Source organism: Pecten maximus, chromosome 7, assembly GCF_902652985.1.
Source record: "Pecten maximus chromosome 7, xPecMax1.1, whole genome shotgun sequence".
NCBI lineage: Eukaryota > Metazoa > Mollusca > Bivalvia > Pectinida > Pectinidae > Pecten > Pecten maximus.
Window position 1 is genome coordinate 30739639 of NC_047021.1, and position 18982 is coordinate 30758620.

General features: G+C 34.8%; 1 protein-coding gene across 2 annotated transcripts; it reads right to left on the reverse strand.

Annotated features, from left to right (window-relative positions):
* Positions 1 to 177: 177 nt before the first annotated feature.
* LOC117330556 (CXXC-type zinc finger protein 1-like) lies at positions 178 to 18975 on the reverse strand. Of its 2 annotated transcripts, XM_033888951.1 has the most exons (17): positions 18856 to 18975; positions 18366 to 18403; positions 10107 to 10261; positions 9915 to 10015; positions 9080 to 9198; positions 8113 to 8202; positions 7817 to 7885; positions 7379 to 7402; positions 4979 to 5064; positions 4704 to 4785; positions 4189 to 4278; positions 3491 to 3666; positions 2694 to 2901; positions 2084 to 2191; positions 1171 to 1314; positions 828 to 980; positions 178 to 601 (listed from the first exon to the last, which is right to left on the reverse strand). In XM_033888951.1, exons 2-17 carry the CDS (start codon positions 18366 to 18368, stop codon positions 458 to 460), a joined length of 1752 nt encoding a protein of 583 aa, XP_033744842.1. In that variant the 5' UTR covers positions 18369 to 18403; positions 18856 to 18975; the 3' UTR covers positions 178 to 457. The 2 variants fall into 2 exon arrangements, with proteins under 2 accessions (XP_033744842.1, XP_033744843.1); XM_033888952.1 differs by lacking the exons at positions 18366 to 18403; positions 18856 to 18975 and adding an exon at positions 11336 to 11615.
* Positions 18976 to 18982: the final 7 nt, after the last annotated feature.

Here is an 18982-nt window from a genome sequence, read left to right on the forward strand (position 1 = left end):
ATTGATGAAAAGCAATCATAGTAATTATTAGAAAGCATGTTGAATATTAAACATAAACCTCCTGTTAATGTTTTATTTTTTCTTATTTGTGTTTATACAAAAATTTTGAAAGAAAAAGGATGTATTTTTTGTGAAAATATTGAAACAGACTACAATTTCCTCATTGGTTTTATTTTGAATGTATCCTCATTTAACTAAAGATAGCATAAAACAGAACCCCTCCCAAAAGCAGCCTTGACAGTATGAGGTTGATAACAGTATTACAAAGTAATATCCGCTACACCTCTCCTACTGTGACACAAAGTCTAGTTATGATTTATCTCTGAAGTCATTATCGTGATAATACATGTACATTGTACATTATAGACAATCATGGAAGAACATGTTAATTGTGCAGCATGATCATAACATTTAGAATGTCTTAATTGATGAGGTTGAGTGATGTATCAAAGTGGGCTCAGTTCATTTCGGGTGGCTTAATCGGGTTAAGTGGGTCATGATCCAGTGTTTGGTGTAACATGAGGCCCAGTACTCCTACACGATTGGCCATTGATACACGGATGTTGCGCTCTTGCTCAAACAAGTCATCCAACTCCATCCACTGCGGACAAAAAGGATAAGCAACTGATATGAAATACTACGTTTAAATTGTGTATGGACAAAATTAATTAGTAATTCCAATCCTAGCTTGTGCTTAGGAAAGTACTTTTTCTACCACTGTGAGTGTATCAATATTCTACACAATAATTTGCCTACCTGGTGCAATTTAATGTTCAATAGAATTTTATATTTAATACTAGAAGGTTATTCTACAGCCGTATACACACCTGTCGGACTCTCTCCATGTCTATCTGTGCTCGCCGTAGTTTCTCCCACACAACATGTTTGTTACATTTTCGTTTAGGTGCTCTACAGTATTCACCAGTTTCCTCAAACACATTGATGACTAATGGACATCCACACACCTCATCTGGTCCCACCTAAAACATCAACATCATCTTCTGTTTTATCTGTACCTGTTCATGAAAACTTATAACATATCGTAGTTTCTAGACTCTGAAATTTGCATCAAAGTGACTGCTGTTTTGTTATTGTTTTTATACTGCACTGAATCTCTGAACCATTTCAAGTAAATTTTTGTACCTAAGGTCATCAATACATGATTACTACCTTCGGTTCCTTCGTGTGTTCCGGACAGAGGACTTTCAGTCGCTTACAGTAAACCTTCTGCTGGGTGTTGTAGTAGTCACAAAACATTGAGTTGCCCTCTATCCTTGTTTTATAAATGGAGCCGAAAGATGTCTGTGCCTCAAACTGGAAATAAAAACAACATAAATCTTGGTTATGTTTTTACCACTGGAGAAATATGGCATATTCTTTGTGTACAGGAACAAGCAGATAAACGTATCAACATCATCTTCCGAACATGTGTCAATGTGATGGAACTAACAAAATAATGTTGACACTGAAATACTGATATATTGAAAAGTCCTATGGATCAGCAAATGACTATGTGAGTCGAGAAAAACATGGCATTAACAGAATGAGGAACCCTAGTTTATTATTTAGAACAATCTGTTTAATCTTAATTAAATACCAGCCTTATCCTGAATACCTAAATATATAGAATACCTTAGGCTAGTACTTAGCTCGAATACCTTATATTGTACTCTAACCTAGTCAAAGAGGATTACTTTCAAGCTTTCTGCTAAATTATGATTGCACTAATTGCACTATCTATACAGTATGTTTACAGTAGCAGCACCAGTTCAGAATAAACATGTAGGTTATCCAGTATATAATTTTCACAATCAATTACATTATGGAGTATTAACATACACTGTATCTATAACTATATTCATTCATTCATTCATTAATTCATTCATTCATTCATTCATTCATTCATTCATTCATTCAATTATTCATTCATTCATTCATTAATTCATTCATACATTCATTCATAGGTGATATCCGCCTCTGTTATTTGTGAAATACTTTCAAGACCATAGAATTTTTAGTAAAACCTTTGAATGGTGTGCCTATCACTATTAGGTTTGTGTTAAGTTCACACATGACTATATACCTTCGCGAAGCACTTTTCCATGTGTCGCAGCGCCCCCTTCTGGTTGAGTTCAGCCCCACAAGTGACACAATACATGCTGTATTCTGTATCATCCTCTGCTTCCTTCTCCTGCAAAACCAGTACAATACCTCCATCATACAATGTACCAGGAACTGTCAGTCTACATAAGCAGCAAGTAAGTCAGTAGAAAACTGAATACATATGTACATCATATTTCTTATACTCCCTAAAAAGCCATTGCATATGAATGTACAGTCATACACATTGTCAAAAGAAAATAAAACACAGTTAAACCTGATTTTACTGACCACTGACTTTTATAAGGACATCTTGTAACACCTGACCATATCTACCAGAATGGAGATATGCTCAAATGTCATTGCTGACACTAACTTTATCTGCACACTGTCATCTCCTACACATGATCTCAGTCCTGTACAGCGTCGGTAATGTCAGGTTTAACTATGCTATGTGTTACTTAGAAATAGAAATATACAGTCAATCTTATGTAAAATGATTGTTTAGAGAACCAAACAGGTGGTCAAGTTGTTGCTGTCAGATGAGGTACACTGATTAATTAGAGTAGTGATGAGTGAGGCTTGAGGCATACCTCCTGATCTGGAGCTATCACAGCATGCTTGACTCGCTCTATAAGTGCATCTAACTCCTGGTGTCGAAGGTCAAGCTCCCCCAATTTGTGCCTTGCCTCCAGTTGCTGTCGTCGAATTTTCTCCAGTGCTTTCTTGTTGTTTTCTTCTGTCACACAAGGTGTGCTCTGCCATTGCTGGATCTTAGGGGGCAGAAGTTCATAAATACGACTGGAAAAGATACAAAATCATTAACCATGGAGGACAGGTGTTTAGAGAGACATAATCATTTAAACTAGGGAAAAAGAGTTCATAAATACGACTGGAAAAGATACAAAATCATTACCCATGGAGGACAGGGGTTTAGAGAGACATAATCATTTAAACTAGGGAACAGGAGTTCAGAGAGACACACGTACATTCACCCTGAGTGACAGGCACTCACACAGAATGGTAGATATTCAACTTAAGAGGGCAGCTGCTTATATATAGCTTGAACAGAGACAAAGACATTAATCCAGGAGGAAGGTAGCTTTATTTTAGAACGGTAAGTGATTCAGGTGAAACAAGTGATTTATTATAGATAAGATTAAGCTGGGTAGTTTGATTGTAAAATGGCTATCTCTTTCACCAAGGTGACCTGGTTTTGATTCCTGATTTGGATGTAAATATGTATGGGGTCAAATGAGGTACTGTTTTCCATCCACATTAAGATGCCCTGCACAACTCCATTCGGGTCAGTAAGTGATACAACTTTCAGAACTTGTTTCCAAAACTACTGGGTATTCTAAAATATATCAAATGTCTACACTATACATACTTTTTGGCGAGTTTCATGCCACACTCCTCTGAGCAGTATTTGGAGTTAGACCGAGCAGGTTCTATACATCCCGGACCAAAACACTGGCGTGGTTCCTCGTCCTCTACCTCTCTTATATCATCTACTTCTCCACCTCGCTTCTTCTTCTTCTCTGAACCTGTCTTATCTTTTAATTTCTGCAAATCAAACACATCATTTGATCAATGTGATCGATACAGTCTTGCTCATAAAATCATTGTTAACCATGGTGGTCAAAAGATTGTCACTTCTGTATTTTATAGAATATTTATTTCAGGTGTATCTAACTACATGTAGTTATAAATAAATCTCAATGATAAAATCCATTTGGGGAAAGAATGCTTCATACAAAATTAAGTTAAAATGTTATTCTGAATTATTTTTAACTAGAAAAAGACACTCCTAAGCGAAATTGTGTTCCATGCAGAAGGTGTCAAGGTCACAAGGGGTCAAAGGTCTAGACTTTTGACTTTTTAACCTTGACCAATGACCACCTAAATGTAACCAGGTGTAGAACTTGATTTTATGATACAAATGTACTATGTTGTAAATATGAAACAGATCTGTTGATTTAGAATGGGATGGGACAGACAGACATTGGTAACACTAATATAAACCTACCCACCCCATAAAATGGGAGAGGGGTAAAAATTCAAATGGCGTGAACTACTATACAGTACCTGTTTTTTCTTGGTAGGTGAGTGTTTGCTTTCTTTTGTTTTTTTCTTCCGTGGTGACCCTGATTCACTCCTTTTCCTCCCTGGCTTTGTCTATAGTCAAAACATATTAATACTAGTTAGGTGAGTCATAACATGGACACTTTTCATCAACCATCTAAACATTCTCTTAACCACTCGATGCTACCGGGGGGTATTTTTTTCTTGTTTCTTGATATCTAATTGATTTTGTCCAATCAGGAAGCAGAAATTAGTTTACCTATACCTTTCCTTTTAACACATGTTGATAAAACTACTTTTTTTTAATGTTAGATTCAACCTACAAGTACATACCAAAAATGTACAATATCCAGAAATCTAGTGGTGAAAAAAGCAAAAATTTCAAGAGTTCAAAAACATGGTCCATATCATATGTACAGCATCACATGACCGTTGAGTTAGGATAATTTTGCCGAGTGCAATAAAAAAAACAAAAAACAAAATCTGCACTAATACTTCACATGATACATAAATTTTACCTTTGTAGGTTTTTCTATGTTTTCTGAAGCACCCCCCTCTTCATCAAAATCCATGAAGTCGTCATCATCTTCTGAAAAATGTCTGAAAATCAGAAAGACATGAAAATATTTACAGGTCTGTGTACAAAAGTCACATACAAAATAAACGACAGGCTATCAAAACATGGAATAATTGATCTAAACTAACAAACCAAATATCTGCATTTTTGAAAGACTTTCCATCTTGTATGGAATTCGCTGTTGTGTAGATTTGTTGACTTTATAAGAAATCTTACCCAGAAAAGCTTGTCCTCATGGATTCCGTTTCTGATGTAACAGTTCGCTGTGATTTGTCGGGTTTCTTCGCAGACATATTCAAACCCTGTTCCACAAAAACGTAGATATATGATTAAAAGACGATCACATTTATTTTGTCCTTCATCTTAATAACATGCATATCAGGATATAAACATTTTGGCAGCAGAAATAAGTGCTCAGTTAAGTTTCCTGAATTCCAGGGAAGAACCCTGTATAAGAAAGTACACAATAATGACAGTGACAGGATCAAATACAGGTTTACATCTATGGTGTTACAGGATATCCTGTCTACCATGCCAACCTCTAACATAAGACATATTTGCCCCTATACAACACAGCGTCCCAATCTTATATGGATGTGGTTTTACGATGTCACATTGACAAAACAAAGTTAATCATATTTCAAGATATTAGTTAAAACAAAAGGCCCAACAGGTCTGCATCGCCCAACTATTCTGCAGCTTATTAGACTTTCATTCATGTGACTTCCAAAGCTTATTTACATCACTCAAATGTAGATTTCCAATTAAAAACTCTCCTTATCAATGTACATCATATGGCATAACCCTGTGATCTTGAAGGTGGATCAACCCCATTTATTTCAACAAGATTAGGATTAAGCCCTTCAGTCAAGGACACTACTGGTTATTTGTGTCGTCGTGCTACAGGCCAAATATAACTAAGGTTTTTGGTTATTGAGAAGAAGTACCCGAAACATTGTATTAGTTAACACAAGAACACAAATGATTAATACAACAGAATCCAGAAAGTTTACAATATTTACAGAAACTGCAATAGATTATCTACAAGTTTACAACAATCTACAACTTGACAATATTTACAGAAACTGTAATAGATTATCTACAAGTTTACAATATTTACAGAAACTGCAATAGATTATCTACAAGTTTACAACAATCTACAACTTGACAATATTTACAGAAACTGTAATAGATTATCTACAAGTTTACAATATTTACAGAAACTGTAATAAATTATCTACAAGTTTACAATATTTACAGAAACTGCAATAGATTATCTACAACTTTACAATAACTAATACAATGACCGTCTGAAATCTTACAGAACATATAGAGTATAAATCGTCTATAAGTTGATGTTAATAACATGTACTATAATTACAAAGACAGTCTGAAAGCATCTACAAGTTTAAGATAACTTGGGGACAGTCTGAAAGTCTAGAGAAACTATAGTAAAGGTTACGATAACTAGACTATGTATACACAGACAATTAGAAAGTTTACTGAACTGCATGTGCATTAATGTGCTTAGATAGGGGAGATAACTGTGACAAGAGGATAAGTCTGTCAAGCAAGATATTTAACAGACGATAATAGAGAAGAATTATGACAGAGTAACTAAGAATGTAAGTTTGAATACAGTACAACTTCTGAAAAAAAAAATTGATTTTGATTTTGGATTGCTATATACCCTTCGATTCACTTGCATTATTTTGTAAAGAGGGGAACTTCATAATGGGGAATTATTTGCCATTTAAGTATCAGAAAACCATTGAGTGAATTACAGAAAGTAATATTTTTAATAGATTTTGTTTGAACAAAGGACCTGATATAAATGTATCTGATTTACAAGGAAAAATATCCATGCATGAGTAAAGATAAATAATAATGTATGGAAGCATCTACAAAGTCAGGAAATGATATTGTCAGCAAAGGAAAAGACAAACTAAAATCACACAGAATCCCCACGTATAGCTACATATATAGCAGTACCCAGAAAGTCCCCGTTTCAGCAGACTTAAGCATATAAACCTAGCAGGTAGTGTATTTTTTATTTTTTTCCCCGTCACCACTTCATTTACCATGCCTGTAGATCTAAATTTATCATCTTTGATTTTTTTTATAACTATTTATAAAGTTGGCATTCATTTACTCATGAATTACTGGTGTAATTGTATCACAGAACTATTATGCTTAATCTTCGACAATAAATTATTGTTACTTATGATTTTAAACATTCAAAACATTCTAAGGCACACATGAAAAGTGCAGTACACAAGCTACATGTGTAATATACAGGAAAGTTGTTTTGTTAGGGAAAATTGATCAAAGAGTTTTCATTAAACAATGAAATGCCATCATAATTTAAAGGTTTCTTTCACACTATTCTCCGGAGTCTAATTACTTATTCATTTCAAACGATTTCACAAAATAAATTTTATAAGTTTTCACATCATCAGACACAGAATATTAATTTTCAGCACAGCAGAGATGGGAATAGCTGCTAAACAAATGCTCCGGACCTACTGACCAGCTGTATTAAGCCAAGATAAATGTTTAGAGAGGTCACTTCTAAGGCACACAATAAAGTAGCACAGCCTAACTTTAATCGCTTACCCCTTGATTCTTACGAAAACGGCACTGTAAAAAACAACAAATCCTCTATTACAAATAAGCCATTTACAAAATATTACACCGTTAATTTTCAAAATATGTTGTACGTACAAATCTTTGTTTAATAGCGTTAGATTAGTGTCATTTCCATAAAGTTATTTTCTGGTGCAGTTTTACTGAAATGAATTTTATTAAACATCAGTTGTGTTTATAGGACTTTTTAGTCATTAGATCAAGAATACATCATCTCATTCATTTCATCAACAATGTCTTTTTCCTGACCATAGCCAGGCCTTTTAGTCCGACTCAACTCTCACAAAACAAAAATATTTTACCTACTCAAAGGAAACATTTAAAATCTGCCATTCATAAAATGAAAATAACAGACATAAAAAATATCTAAAAGATCAATGCAGTAAATTAATTTCATAAATCACTTACAAAATTCAGGCACTGCCGCAATCTGCATTTTTGACGTATTTTATTTGGACCACCAAATTTTCTCATATCCTGAAAGAAAAGTTGTACCAGTGTTATTATTTGAATTTGTAGCATCGGTTTTGTGCACAATAAATCAAAATCAAATTCCACCACTATATATATGGTAACTTGTGTTGAATTAATTGTATATGTGACATGGAAACTCAAACTATAAAAGCCCAGATCCCAAACAGGCCAGGAGATTGGTTGAAAAATAGTCTTCATTTTTAATATGAGCTATTTTGCGACATTCTTACCTTACAGAAATCACATCTCCCACAGTCCTCTGTCCGATGGCATGCCTTACATTCCCCGCATCTCCTTGAAGACTTTTTTCTTGATTTTTCCTGCATAGATCAAAATTACGTATTTAAACACCAGTATCACTTTACAGTGAAAAGTCAAAATACAATAAAATAGATATCTATATCAAAAGTGAGGAAGAGTTCTCACATTATTGAATAATGATGGATTATAATCATCTTTACTTATCTTCCCTCAAGGTACCTATTCACTTGTTTTTCCTCCCTAGCTTTTATGAAGTGAATCCTTTTCTTCCACTTCTACGTATACCCTTGTCAACAATTTCACAAGTCTTTAACAATTGTATCCCTATGGCCTCCAATTGAGCCCCATCACTTTTCCAGCCCCTTTTTGCCCTCCTCCCTCACCTCTTTATTCCAATAACGCATCTCCACTTAACATGTCATTTCTATTTCCCCCCTTGCACAGCCCCATCATTTATCTCCCCTTTTCCATTTCCATAACTTATCTCCCCTCTTCTGGTTCCATCGCTTATCTCTCCTGTTCAGGTCGCTTATCATTTCCCTCCAGCCTTCTCCTTTCTCCAACCACCCCCTCCCCTCACCCCCACTCCCCTGTACAGCCCAAATTCGTATCTCCCCTTCCACCACAATTACATTTGTCTCCCTTCAACAGCCCTATCACTAATTTCCACTTTTTCAGCCCTATCACAAATTTATCCTTAATCAGCGCTATCACAAATTTCCACTTTTTCAGCCCTATCACTAATTTCCCCCTTTTTCAGCCCTTTTTCAGCCCTATCACTTGTCTCCCCCTTTTTCAGCCCCTTTTTCATCCCTATCACTTGTCTCCCCTTTTCCAGTCTATGTTTGCCCTTCCTCAGCCCTATCACTTGTCTCCCCTTTCCCAGTCTATGTTTGCCCTTCCTCAGCCCTATCTCCAGACTTAGACAGGAATTACCTTTTCGCTGTATTTCCATTCCTGTCTAAGACCCTCCCTCTCACTGACTGGGTGAGAGATGAATCTATCTTTACTTTTCTTCTTTGATTTGTACTTGATATCAAGGCTGGGGTTTTGTTCTGCAAATAAAACAACGCCTGATTTTTATCTAGGATTAACCGACGGAAACAAATCACCAAGTTCAATGACAGATAAGACTTTAACCAGGACTTGTAGGGATTTAAAGGATTAACCTCTATTTCCCCATTAGGCCCACAAAGATGAGACATCAGCCACCTTGCAAAACATTTGGTGGTTTTTTTTTTGGTTTTTTTTTTTTAGAATCCTGTACACAATTCATATGAGTTTTCTGAATGTGTTTCAGAGGTTCTTAAAAATCCATTTAGCTACAAAAACACATTTGTATTTGTTTTTAACAGATCTAGATCTAAATAACTCTTTATTAACAGCTAATTTTACAAAAAACATTAATTTTTTATATTACCGTAAATATTCGCGTATAGTGCACACTTTTTTTCAAAAATTGACAAGTGAAAAAGACCACTGCGCACTATATGCAAGTACAAGCCTTTTCCCAGTCAGAATGAATGTGATTTAACTGAGATTTGTGATCGTTTCCTTTCACAGCAGGATTGATATAATACTTATACTTGTATATATATATTACATATAAAAATCCCATTCATTGTATTTTTCTTTCTCGCTTGAATAGCCAATAATTATGTTTCTACAATAGAGACAACATTTTAGGAAAATATAACAATGTGACTATATAAACAGGTTGACGATGTCTTTAAACAAATCGAGTGTGAAAACAGTGATTTTCTGTACTGACCTCGACACATTTCGCAGAAAAATTGTTTGATTGACCTGGCATCTAACTGTGTAACTCCGATACAGTCACCGTGGTACCACTCCTCGCAGTTGTCACATCCTCTGTAAACATGATTACACAGAGTACATTCTATTATATCATTAAGTGGTCACAGTCATAGAGAGATACAAGTATAATACATTAGTAACTTACATCATAAAGCGACTACAGTCGGTGGATCGACAGATACAGTATTGGGCTTCAGCGACATGTTCCCGAGGGCCCTCGGTGTGGTCCATCCTCCGGATCAGCTGGTTTACCTTCGCCTGTCGCTCCGGTAACAGAAACTGGTTGGCTATACCGTCCGACTGCAGATAAAACAAACACAATAAATCATGAAAGAATCAATACTTATCTAACACCTTCCTTTTGCTTTTGTGTAATTTTGTCAAAAAACAAAAAAACAAAACAAAAAAGAAGAGAGAGAGAACAAGATATTGATCTTGACTACAATGACATATAGCACAACACTGTCATATAATAAACATCATTATCAGAAGAAAGAGAACTGGCCACAAAGTTTAATATAGAATCTACATGTTAATATTAACTATATAACAAAATTTGGGATCATTTATTATAACGGAATTGTATCTATCAAGGACAAATGTACTGTATATAATATACAACATATAGGTGTAGTATTATGTACTGTTTGTCAGTAATAGACTATTGTTTATACACAGCTGGTGCCTCATACCATATTAATCCTACAATAAGCCCAGGGGTCTAAACTATATACTGTCTCAGGGTAGATAGGAGAATGATCTTATTGTAGGACAAGGAAATAGTATGTGTTCATATTTTTATCGAACTATAATGGATGTGGGTGAACTACTAGGTTTATTAATACCAGGTGTAGGCTTATTGCCCGAGAATTATGGTACCGTAATTACCAACAAAACCTGATAACAGACCAAATATATTGTTTGTCTCCATTTTATCATGATTCACACAATGAAAACAGACAATTTCAATTAAAATCATGAACAAGTAATCATAGAAATGTAAAGAGACAATATAATACTTAAAAACAAATGAAATCTTACACACAATGATTAGAAATAACACAAAGCCAACTTTTAGTATTTCTTTCATTTTCATGATAACATCAATTTTTTGTTTCTCAATGTAGGACCTGAAAATGATCATAATAACTGTTGTAAATACAAAACCCTCCCCCCCACCCCACCCCCTCTATATATAGACATAAAATGATGCATTATTTGACTGGATTAGTGAACATGCTGAGCTATATCTAGCCAATCATCAGCAACACTGTCATAATTATAAACTAACATTTCAGTAGAAAGTTATAACCATTATTGGTACAGAAGGAAATAGATCTCTGAAAAGCTGGCCGTCTTCTACAGCTTACTTACTTCTACTTTCACTCTGATTCACAGCCACATGTTGATTATGTAAGTCTGCACACACGTACACTTCCTGTGTGTAAGTGAATCACACCACTGATCAACACATGTGTCCAGACTCCAATCATCCAATTCTACTAATATCAGAATATCAATGTCCAGTTGTTGTGTAGCTGTTGGATAACAGCTATATCACTTTAACAGTGTATCTGTCACATAGCTCAGAGTCCATGCCTTATAATATCTGGTCTGTCAGAATCAATGTGTATACACTGCAGCTATCTATAGGTCCATGTAAACTCACATGGCAGGTCACACGTAGCTGCAACCTAATCAGGCATAGTGCGCCAAAAGCAAAAGGCCCATCAGACCTGTAGCTGTACTACTTCTATAAATCACAAAATGATTAGAAGAATAATTGCGAATTAAAATTTGCCTAATATTAGTTACAGTAAATTAAAAGTCTTCAATACAACCAGTGGTATTGACAACATATTACTAATTTATCTAGAATAATTTTTTATAAGTATTTCTTAAACTATAGACAGTTCAACACATGAATTGTCAAATAGAAGTAATTGTAGGTATTTTTTAATAAACCATAACACATTGTTGATTTATATATAGAAAACTCACTGTTGATTTCTCTGTGTGTGTGTATATATATACAGACAACCTATTGCTGATTTCTTTACAACATGAGTCATTATAAATCTTTTCTGTTTGCAGCCAGTTGTGTTTCAGATCAAATTTGGTTTTTGTCCATTTTGACTTAAAGGAGGAGTACTAGTAGCATTTTAAAGCAAAATTTCAGCTAAGTTCCTGTTTTGGGGCAATGCCCCTTTGTCCCCAGGGGTCAGACTAGCCTCATTAATATGATTTTGATTGCCCTTCCCCAATGATGTTTAACATCCAAATTTGGTGGTAATCCACTCAAAAGTTTAGGAGGAGTAGGGTTTCAAAACAAAATTTCAGTAAAGTTCCCCCTTTTGGGCCCCACCACTTGGGTCCCATTGGTCACATCAGACTCATCTATATAAAAAAATTATCACCTTCCCCAATGATGTTTCACACCTAATTTAGATTTAATCTACCCAAAGATTAAGGAGAGGTAGGGTTTTAAGCAAAAATTCACCAAAGTTCCCCTTTTGGGGCCCCGCCACTCGGGCCCCAGGGGTCAGACCAGCCTCATTTATACAAAATAATGATTGCCCTCCCCCAATAATGTTTCACACCAAGTTTGGTGGTACCGTATTTTACAGGGTATAAGTCCATGCTCATGGATAAGCCCACCCAACTTTTGAAGGTTTAATCCACAATTGAAAATAATAAAATAAAACAAAACATCTGTAGTGAAAACGAGTCAATTGATTTAGATCTGGCTTTCCTTAATCTACAGACGACATATATACTGATGATTTGTTTAATAGAAGGTATTGCTGGCTTTCCTTAATCTATAGAAAACACACTGATGATTTGTTTAATGCAAGGTATTGCTGGCTTTCCTTAATCTATAGGAGACACACGCATGATGTGTTTAATATAAGGTTAATATAAGGTATTGCTGGCATTCCTTAATCTATAGACAACACACTGTTCATGTTTTTGATAAGGGTTTTACGTTATTGCTAGCATTCTATATCATTGTTTTTATTTATTTTTCAAATCTGCTTTTTATCAATTGTATAAACTGAAACCTTTCTTCCTTATCATACAGTAACAATTTAAGGAATATATACCTTGCCCTAGCTTTGATAATGCACTCCTCATTAGAGTCTAGTCAACTTTGTTTCATATCATAACAAAGCATTTATCAGTAAAACATTCAATATTTGACCTTGAACTTTGATAGGGTGACCTTGATCTCTAGTCAGTCAACTGCTTGATTGATTGAAGTCAACTTAGCCTAATGATATATACAAAATGTTGATCAGAATATGTGTATTTTTTAAATTTTTAGTACATGTAACTATGACCTTCAGGCAACAGTAACAGCAATTGATTACAGTGCAACAAACAACACAAGCATTTGTACATGTGATGTTTTATATCTAAAAGTTTATTTTCAAAATAGCTGACCAACTTAAGTTTTATAAAATATATATTTAGAAATTTATTTTTAAGCTAGCTTATATTATAACCTACTTCTTTTTGTCTTCACATGAGGCTGGTTTTACTGAAGAGCTCATAATTATCATAACAGGTAAAAACCTTGCAAGTCCTTCAATTTCACCTACAGGTACAATAAGTTAACCATGTGTTATATTTAAATAGCATAAACTTAACTGGTCATGTCAAATGGTTAAACCTGGACATGTAGAAACTGAAATCAAGGACACTACAGACTCTTCAACTTCAGTTGCTTACCTCAGTTTTTACTTACAGTGTTCTAGCAGGGGCAGCCTACAAATGAGTTGTATATATAACTACATTGTATATATAATAAGCATGATGATTTCAATTTCCCAATAGTTAATTTTCTGTTTCTAGATAGTAACATTCCTGCTTCCTCTACCTACAGTTTGGTTTGTTTTGTTTAACATCCTATTAACAGCCAGGGTCATTTAGGGACGTGCCAGGTTTTTGAAGGTGGAGGAAAACCTGAGTACCCGGAGAAAAACCACCGGCCTACAGTCAGTACCTGGCAACTGCCCCACATACCGGTAGGTTTCAGACTCGCAACCCAGACGTGGAGGGCTAATGATAAAGTGTTGGGACACCTTACCCACTCGGCCACTGCGGCCCCTCTCTACCTACAGTGCTTACATGTTCCAACTGATTCTATATCCAAAGGCTTCTTCGAATTCCCATTATCATGATATCTACGACTAGTAGTACTACTGATGGAGAAATAAACAACACAAAAATTTAAGTTTTGAGAGATGCAGGTTGATAAGACCATGGGAGTTTTATGTACATTATCATCTCATTTGGAAATATTCTATTTCCTTGTGTAATATAAAACAAGACATGTGCAATTTTTGTTGATTATATGCCTAGTTGTTCCAATGTCACCATCCCTGTTTTTCTTGGGAGAATGTGACTTAAACCTGGATTTGACCAAGATTTGTATGGCGGGTGTCGTTAGGAGAAGATTTGACCAAGATTTGTATGGCGGGTGTCGATGAAGTAGAAGACGATTACCTTTCCAGAGCACCTGGTCTTAATCTTGTTAATTTTCAAGGGTCTCTGAATTAAAGACGCAAATCTATATTTTTGTTCATATTTTCCACAATTCAAAAAAAAAATTGTTGAAATTGTGGTTCTGTTATTATATTAGTACTCTTTGTTGTTCTTAGATTGGTCAAAAGTTGCAGATGGGAAAACAAGTACAAACGTGTTTGTAATTATCATACCTTTGACTTTGATGTAAAATGACTTAGTTTTTAGCCAAAAGAAAAACTTGCACATGAGTCAGGTGGGGGACGTACATTATAAGATTAAATATATACAAGAGGCCCATGGGCCTTAACGGTCACCTGAGATTTGAAGTATTTCAGTTAATCTAAATGACCCTTTTGAGCCCATCCATCAGCCCCTAGGGGTCAGTCAGGGCCAACAGGTGTATACCGTTAAGCTGTCATCCAATGCTGATAATGTTAACAAAGTTAGAATGAATTCCAATAGAAATCAAACAAATAATAGTCAAAAATGTGATTTCCCTATATAAACTATAGTAAAATTTACCGCCTCCCCAGGGGCAAACTTGTGACCCCAGGGTCATGAAATTCATAACATTAGTAAAGCACCATAAGACCCTTCCACCTATGAAGAGTATTTGATTCTATCTTAATTGGGTCTTGAAAAGAAGATTTTTAAATTTCAGTCTATTTGACCCTTTTTAGCCCCACCCATCAGCCCCTGGGGGTCAGTCAGGGCCAACATGTGCATACCATCAAACTGCAATCACAAGCTGATAATGTTAACCAAATTAGAATGAATTCCAATAGAAATCCAACAAACAATAGTCAAAAATGTGATTTCCCTATATAAACTATAGTAAAGTTTACCCCCTCCCCAGGGGCAAACATGAGACCCCTGGGTCATGAAATTCACAATTTTGGTAAAGCACCTTAAGACCCTTCAGTTTTAAGAGTGTTTGATTGCACCATATCTGAGAGTAGAGAAGAAGATTTTTGAAGCTTAGTCAATTTGACCCTTTTTAGCCCCGCCCATCAGCCCCTGGGGGTCAGTCAGGGCCAACATGTATATACCATCTATCTGTTTTCCCATGATGATAATGTTAACCAAGTTTGAATGAATTCCAATAGAAATCCAACAAATTATAGTCAAAAATGTGATTTCCCTATATAAACTATAGTAAAGTTTACCCCCTCCCCAGGGGCAAATGTGAAACCCCTGGGTCATGAAATTCACAATTTTGGTAAAGCACCTTAAGACCCTTCCACCTATGAAGAATGTTTGATTCCACCATATCTGAGAGTAGAGAAGAAGATTTTTGAAGTTTTAGTCAATTTGACCCTTTTTAGCCCCGCCCCTCAGGCCCCTTGGGGGTGGGGACCATATAATTCACAATTTTGGTTGACCTTTAGCCATAAAAGCTTCCTGCCAAATTTCATTGAATTTGGTTTAGGGGTTTTGGAGAAGAAGTCGAAAATGTAAATTGTTTACGGACGCACGACGCACGACGACGGACAAAAGGCAATTAGAATAGGTCACTTGAGACTTTGTCTCAGGTGACCTAAAAACTTTACGACAATTGGATAAATGATTTAGTCGGTAAAGTCTTCATGTATTAAGGAAAATCCCTATACAATGTATATGTACTAGGTTACCCTTGAAGTTACAATTAAAGTAAATTGTCTATTATAATGGCGCAATCAATTTGTTTGTCAATTAAGACATAAATATATACATGTATCTATATTTAATTTAACTACATCACTCACAAAGAACATGAAACAAATTACATAACAAAGAACTCTTTGAATATGAATACATTTGAATTTGACATTGTTCATAAAAGGTTGTTAAAACGTCATTGTCTGCCCATGGACATTGAACTTCCTTATAATTAGATTTAATCATGGTCATCTAATTAAGGTGGTAATTATAGATACTTGAGAATAATAATATCAATGAGTGTCTGATAGCTTTGAGTACATATACTTGGTTATTGTTAGTGTTGGTACCCCTTAAAGCTTGATATCACGAGAAAATACTGGCCATGGGTATTTGTTGGTGTCAGTTCCCATCCATATAGAGCCAAATCTGACTTAACCAAATTCAATACCAAGAAAGTATAAAATGTAAACAGGGAAAATTTTATACATATTTATATGAACTTTACAGAAATGCTTATCATTGTATGTGCTACGTATACATGCAGATAAATCAAATGCAGTGAGGATCGATTGTGATTGAGAACAATTGCATTATGACGTCATTTTGGCACTATGTTGATCTTTGTCACAGCAAGGATTTTGTGTGAGAAAGGTTGCAAATCAATCACAGAAATGAATTTGCTTTTGAAGATGCTATTCTTTCAAATGAACATACTAGGAAATGGGTGAAAACAAAGCATGTATTATAATTAAAGAAAGGAAGAGAATTACCTGATAACAGTTAACCTATATGTTAGTACAGTGTAAGGTAACCTTTACACCCTAGTGCACTCAAGTAGTGCACTACATTTAAGCTACATGTAAACTAGTAGTGCGCTACTTCGGGTCAGGTGTGACCACAAACCCCTGTATACAGATAATGGACAGTGCCACTGGACATCTCTGTTAGATACCTGTGTAAATTGACTGCCTTATATCTGTCATCCTGACTTTACCAGGTATATTTAAATGTTGATAAAATTTTATCTAATATTAACTCAAAATAAAATTGGCTGTGGCTCTTATATGATACATGTATATATATTGCACAAGAGGAATTAAAACTCTATCAATTGGATTTGTAGTGGGTTTTTTATCATTATGTTTTTAAAAAAGATTTCATTATAGTGTAAAATTAAGATTTATCTTCCTGATTTTAAAATTTTGATGCTTTTCATTTATTTTTTTTAGATGTAATTAATATACATTTATATATACGATTAATTCTACCTTAGGCCTTGATTACTGTCTGTAGATTTTTTTCTCAAGTACAATCTATATGTACATATATTCAGGGACATATAATAAGATATTATTATTATATGTCCCTGATATATTTTAATATTTATTTTATCAGACAAAGATATTTTTGGATTCAATGTATTGTTACTTCAACATCTGTTAGGTCCTAATTCAACCATGAAACCATTTTATAGTACATATCAGGAATCAGAAGTTTCATGTATTCTCATTTATGTTATGTAAGAGAGATATAATATATATCTACACAACAAGTTATGTACATGTACCTGTATTGGTACTCTCAGGACATGCCTGTTGTCATGGCCACCTGGGCCCCAGGGCCCAAACCCCATCTCACCACCACCTTATGGGCCTCCATAACACCTTCCCTATATATATGTATCAGATGAGGATCAGTCTTAAGGTGTGCCTGTTTTAACACCTGGCTATAGTTATGTCAAGTCCCCAATTACACCCCAGGGGTCCATTTATAGCATGCTGTGCCAGGCTCCTCTGCCTTACCTACCTGTAATTAGCATCTAACACTACCCATATATAATATCTACATAGATGGTTTTTTTTTTAAATGTATAGGGTTTTTTTGCAAATCATAAAAAAATCATTATTTTTTACATACATTTTTCTTCACAATAAAGTTATTCAATACATATAGTTTATATATATATTTGTATGTTAATGTAAATATAACAATTAAATTTGCATTCAATCACCAAATCTGTAATATAACTTACTTTACGTGTACTTAAATAATATCCAATTAATGCTCATATGCATTCTCTCTAGTCAACTCATATGTATATACCGGTACAATTGCATATGACTCTCCATGCCAGAGACACAGATAAAAGTACAGTAATATTGATAGCACATTCTGAAAAATGAAACTCTCAGCAAAGATGCTGATTAAAAATGACAATCCATGTTGTACTTACCATTTTGTCTGTTATTTCACAGCTATGCTAGCAGGAATCTGAAAACAAAAAAATATATATTCAAAAACTAATTCAAATTTAAAGGATTTTGAAATTGATGAATTTATCATGAAATAGAAATTGCTATCAGCAAAAATCATTTAAAGCTCACTCAGGTAAAAACAATGCCAAAATGTTAATATTTTGTTGGTTCAAGGACTGTACACTGGGACTTAGCCCCCAACCACAGTCCATGTACGTACATCTACAGAATCACTTACAATGTCAGTTTCAGATTGACCATTCTATGCATTGCAATTTTCGTATAACCATAGATACACAGGAAGAAGGTATAGAGATTTTCCTACATATACAGTATAGTACAGTACTGTACTAAGTATATTTCAAACTCAGATATCCAACGTAATTCCTATACACATGTATGGATACAACACGATAGGTAACATCCAAAACAATATCTATTATCGGTATCATCATTACCATTACTTACCCAACGATCTATGCTGTTGTTTATCGTCTATAAATGAAAGGTTTTCGTAAAGTTGCGTTTAAACATTTTACTACACAACAGCAGAAATTCTAAAGCATAAACACGGTGTGTACTACGTCATCGGTTT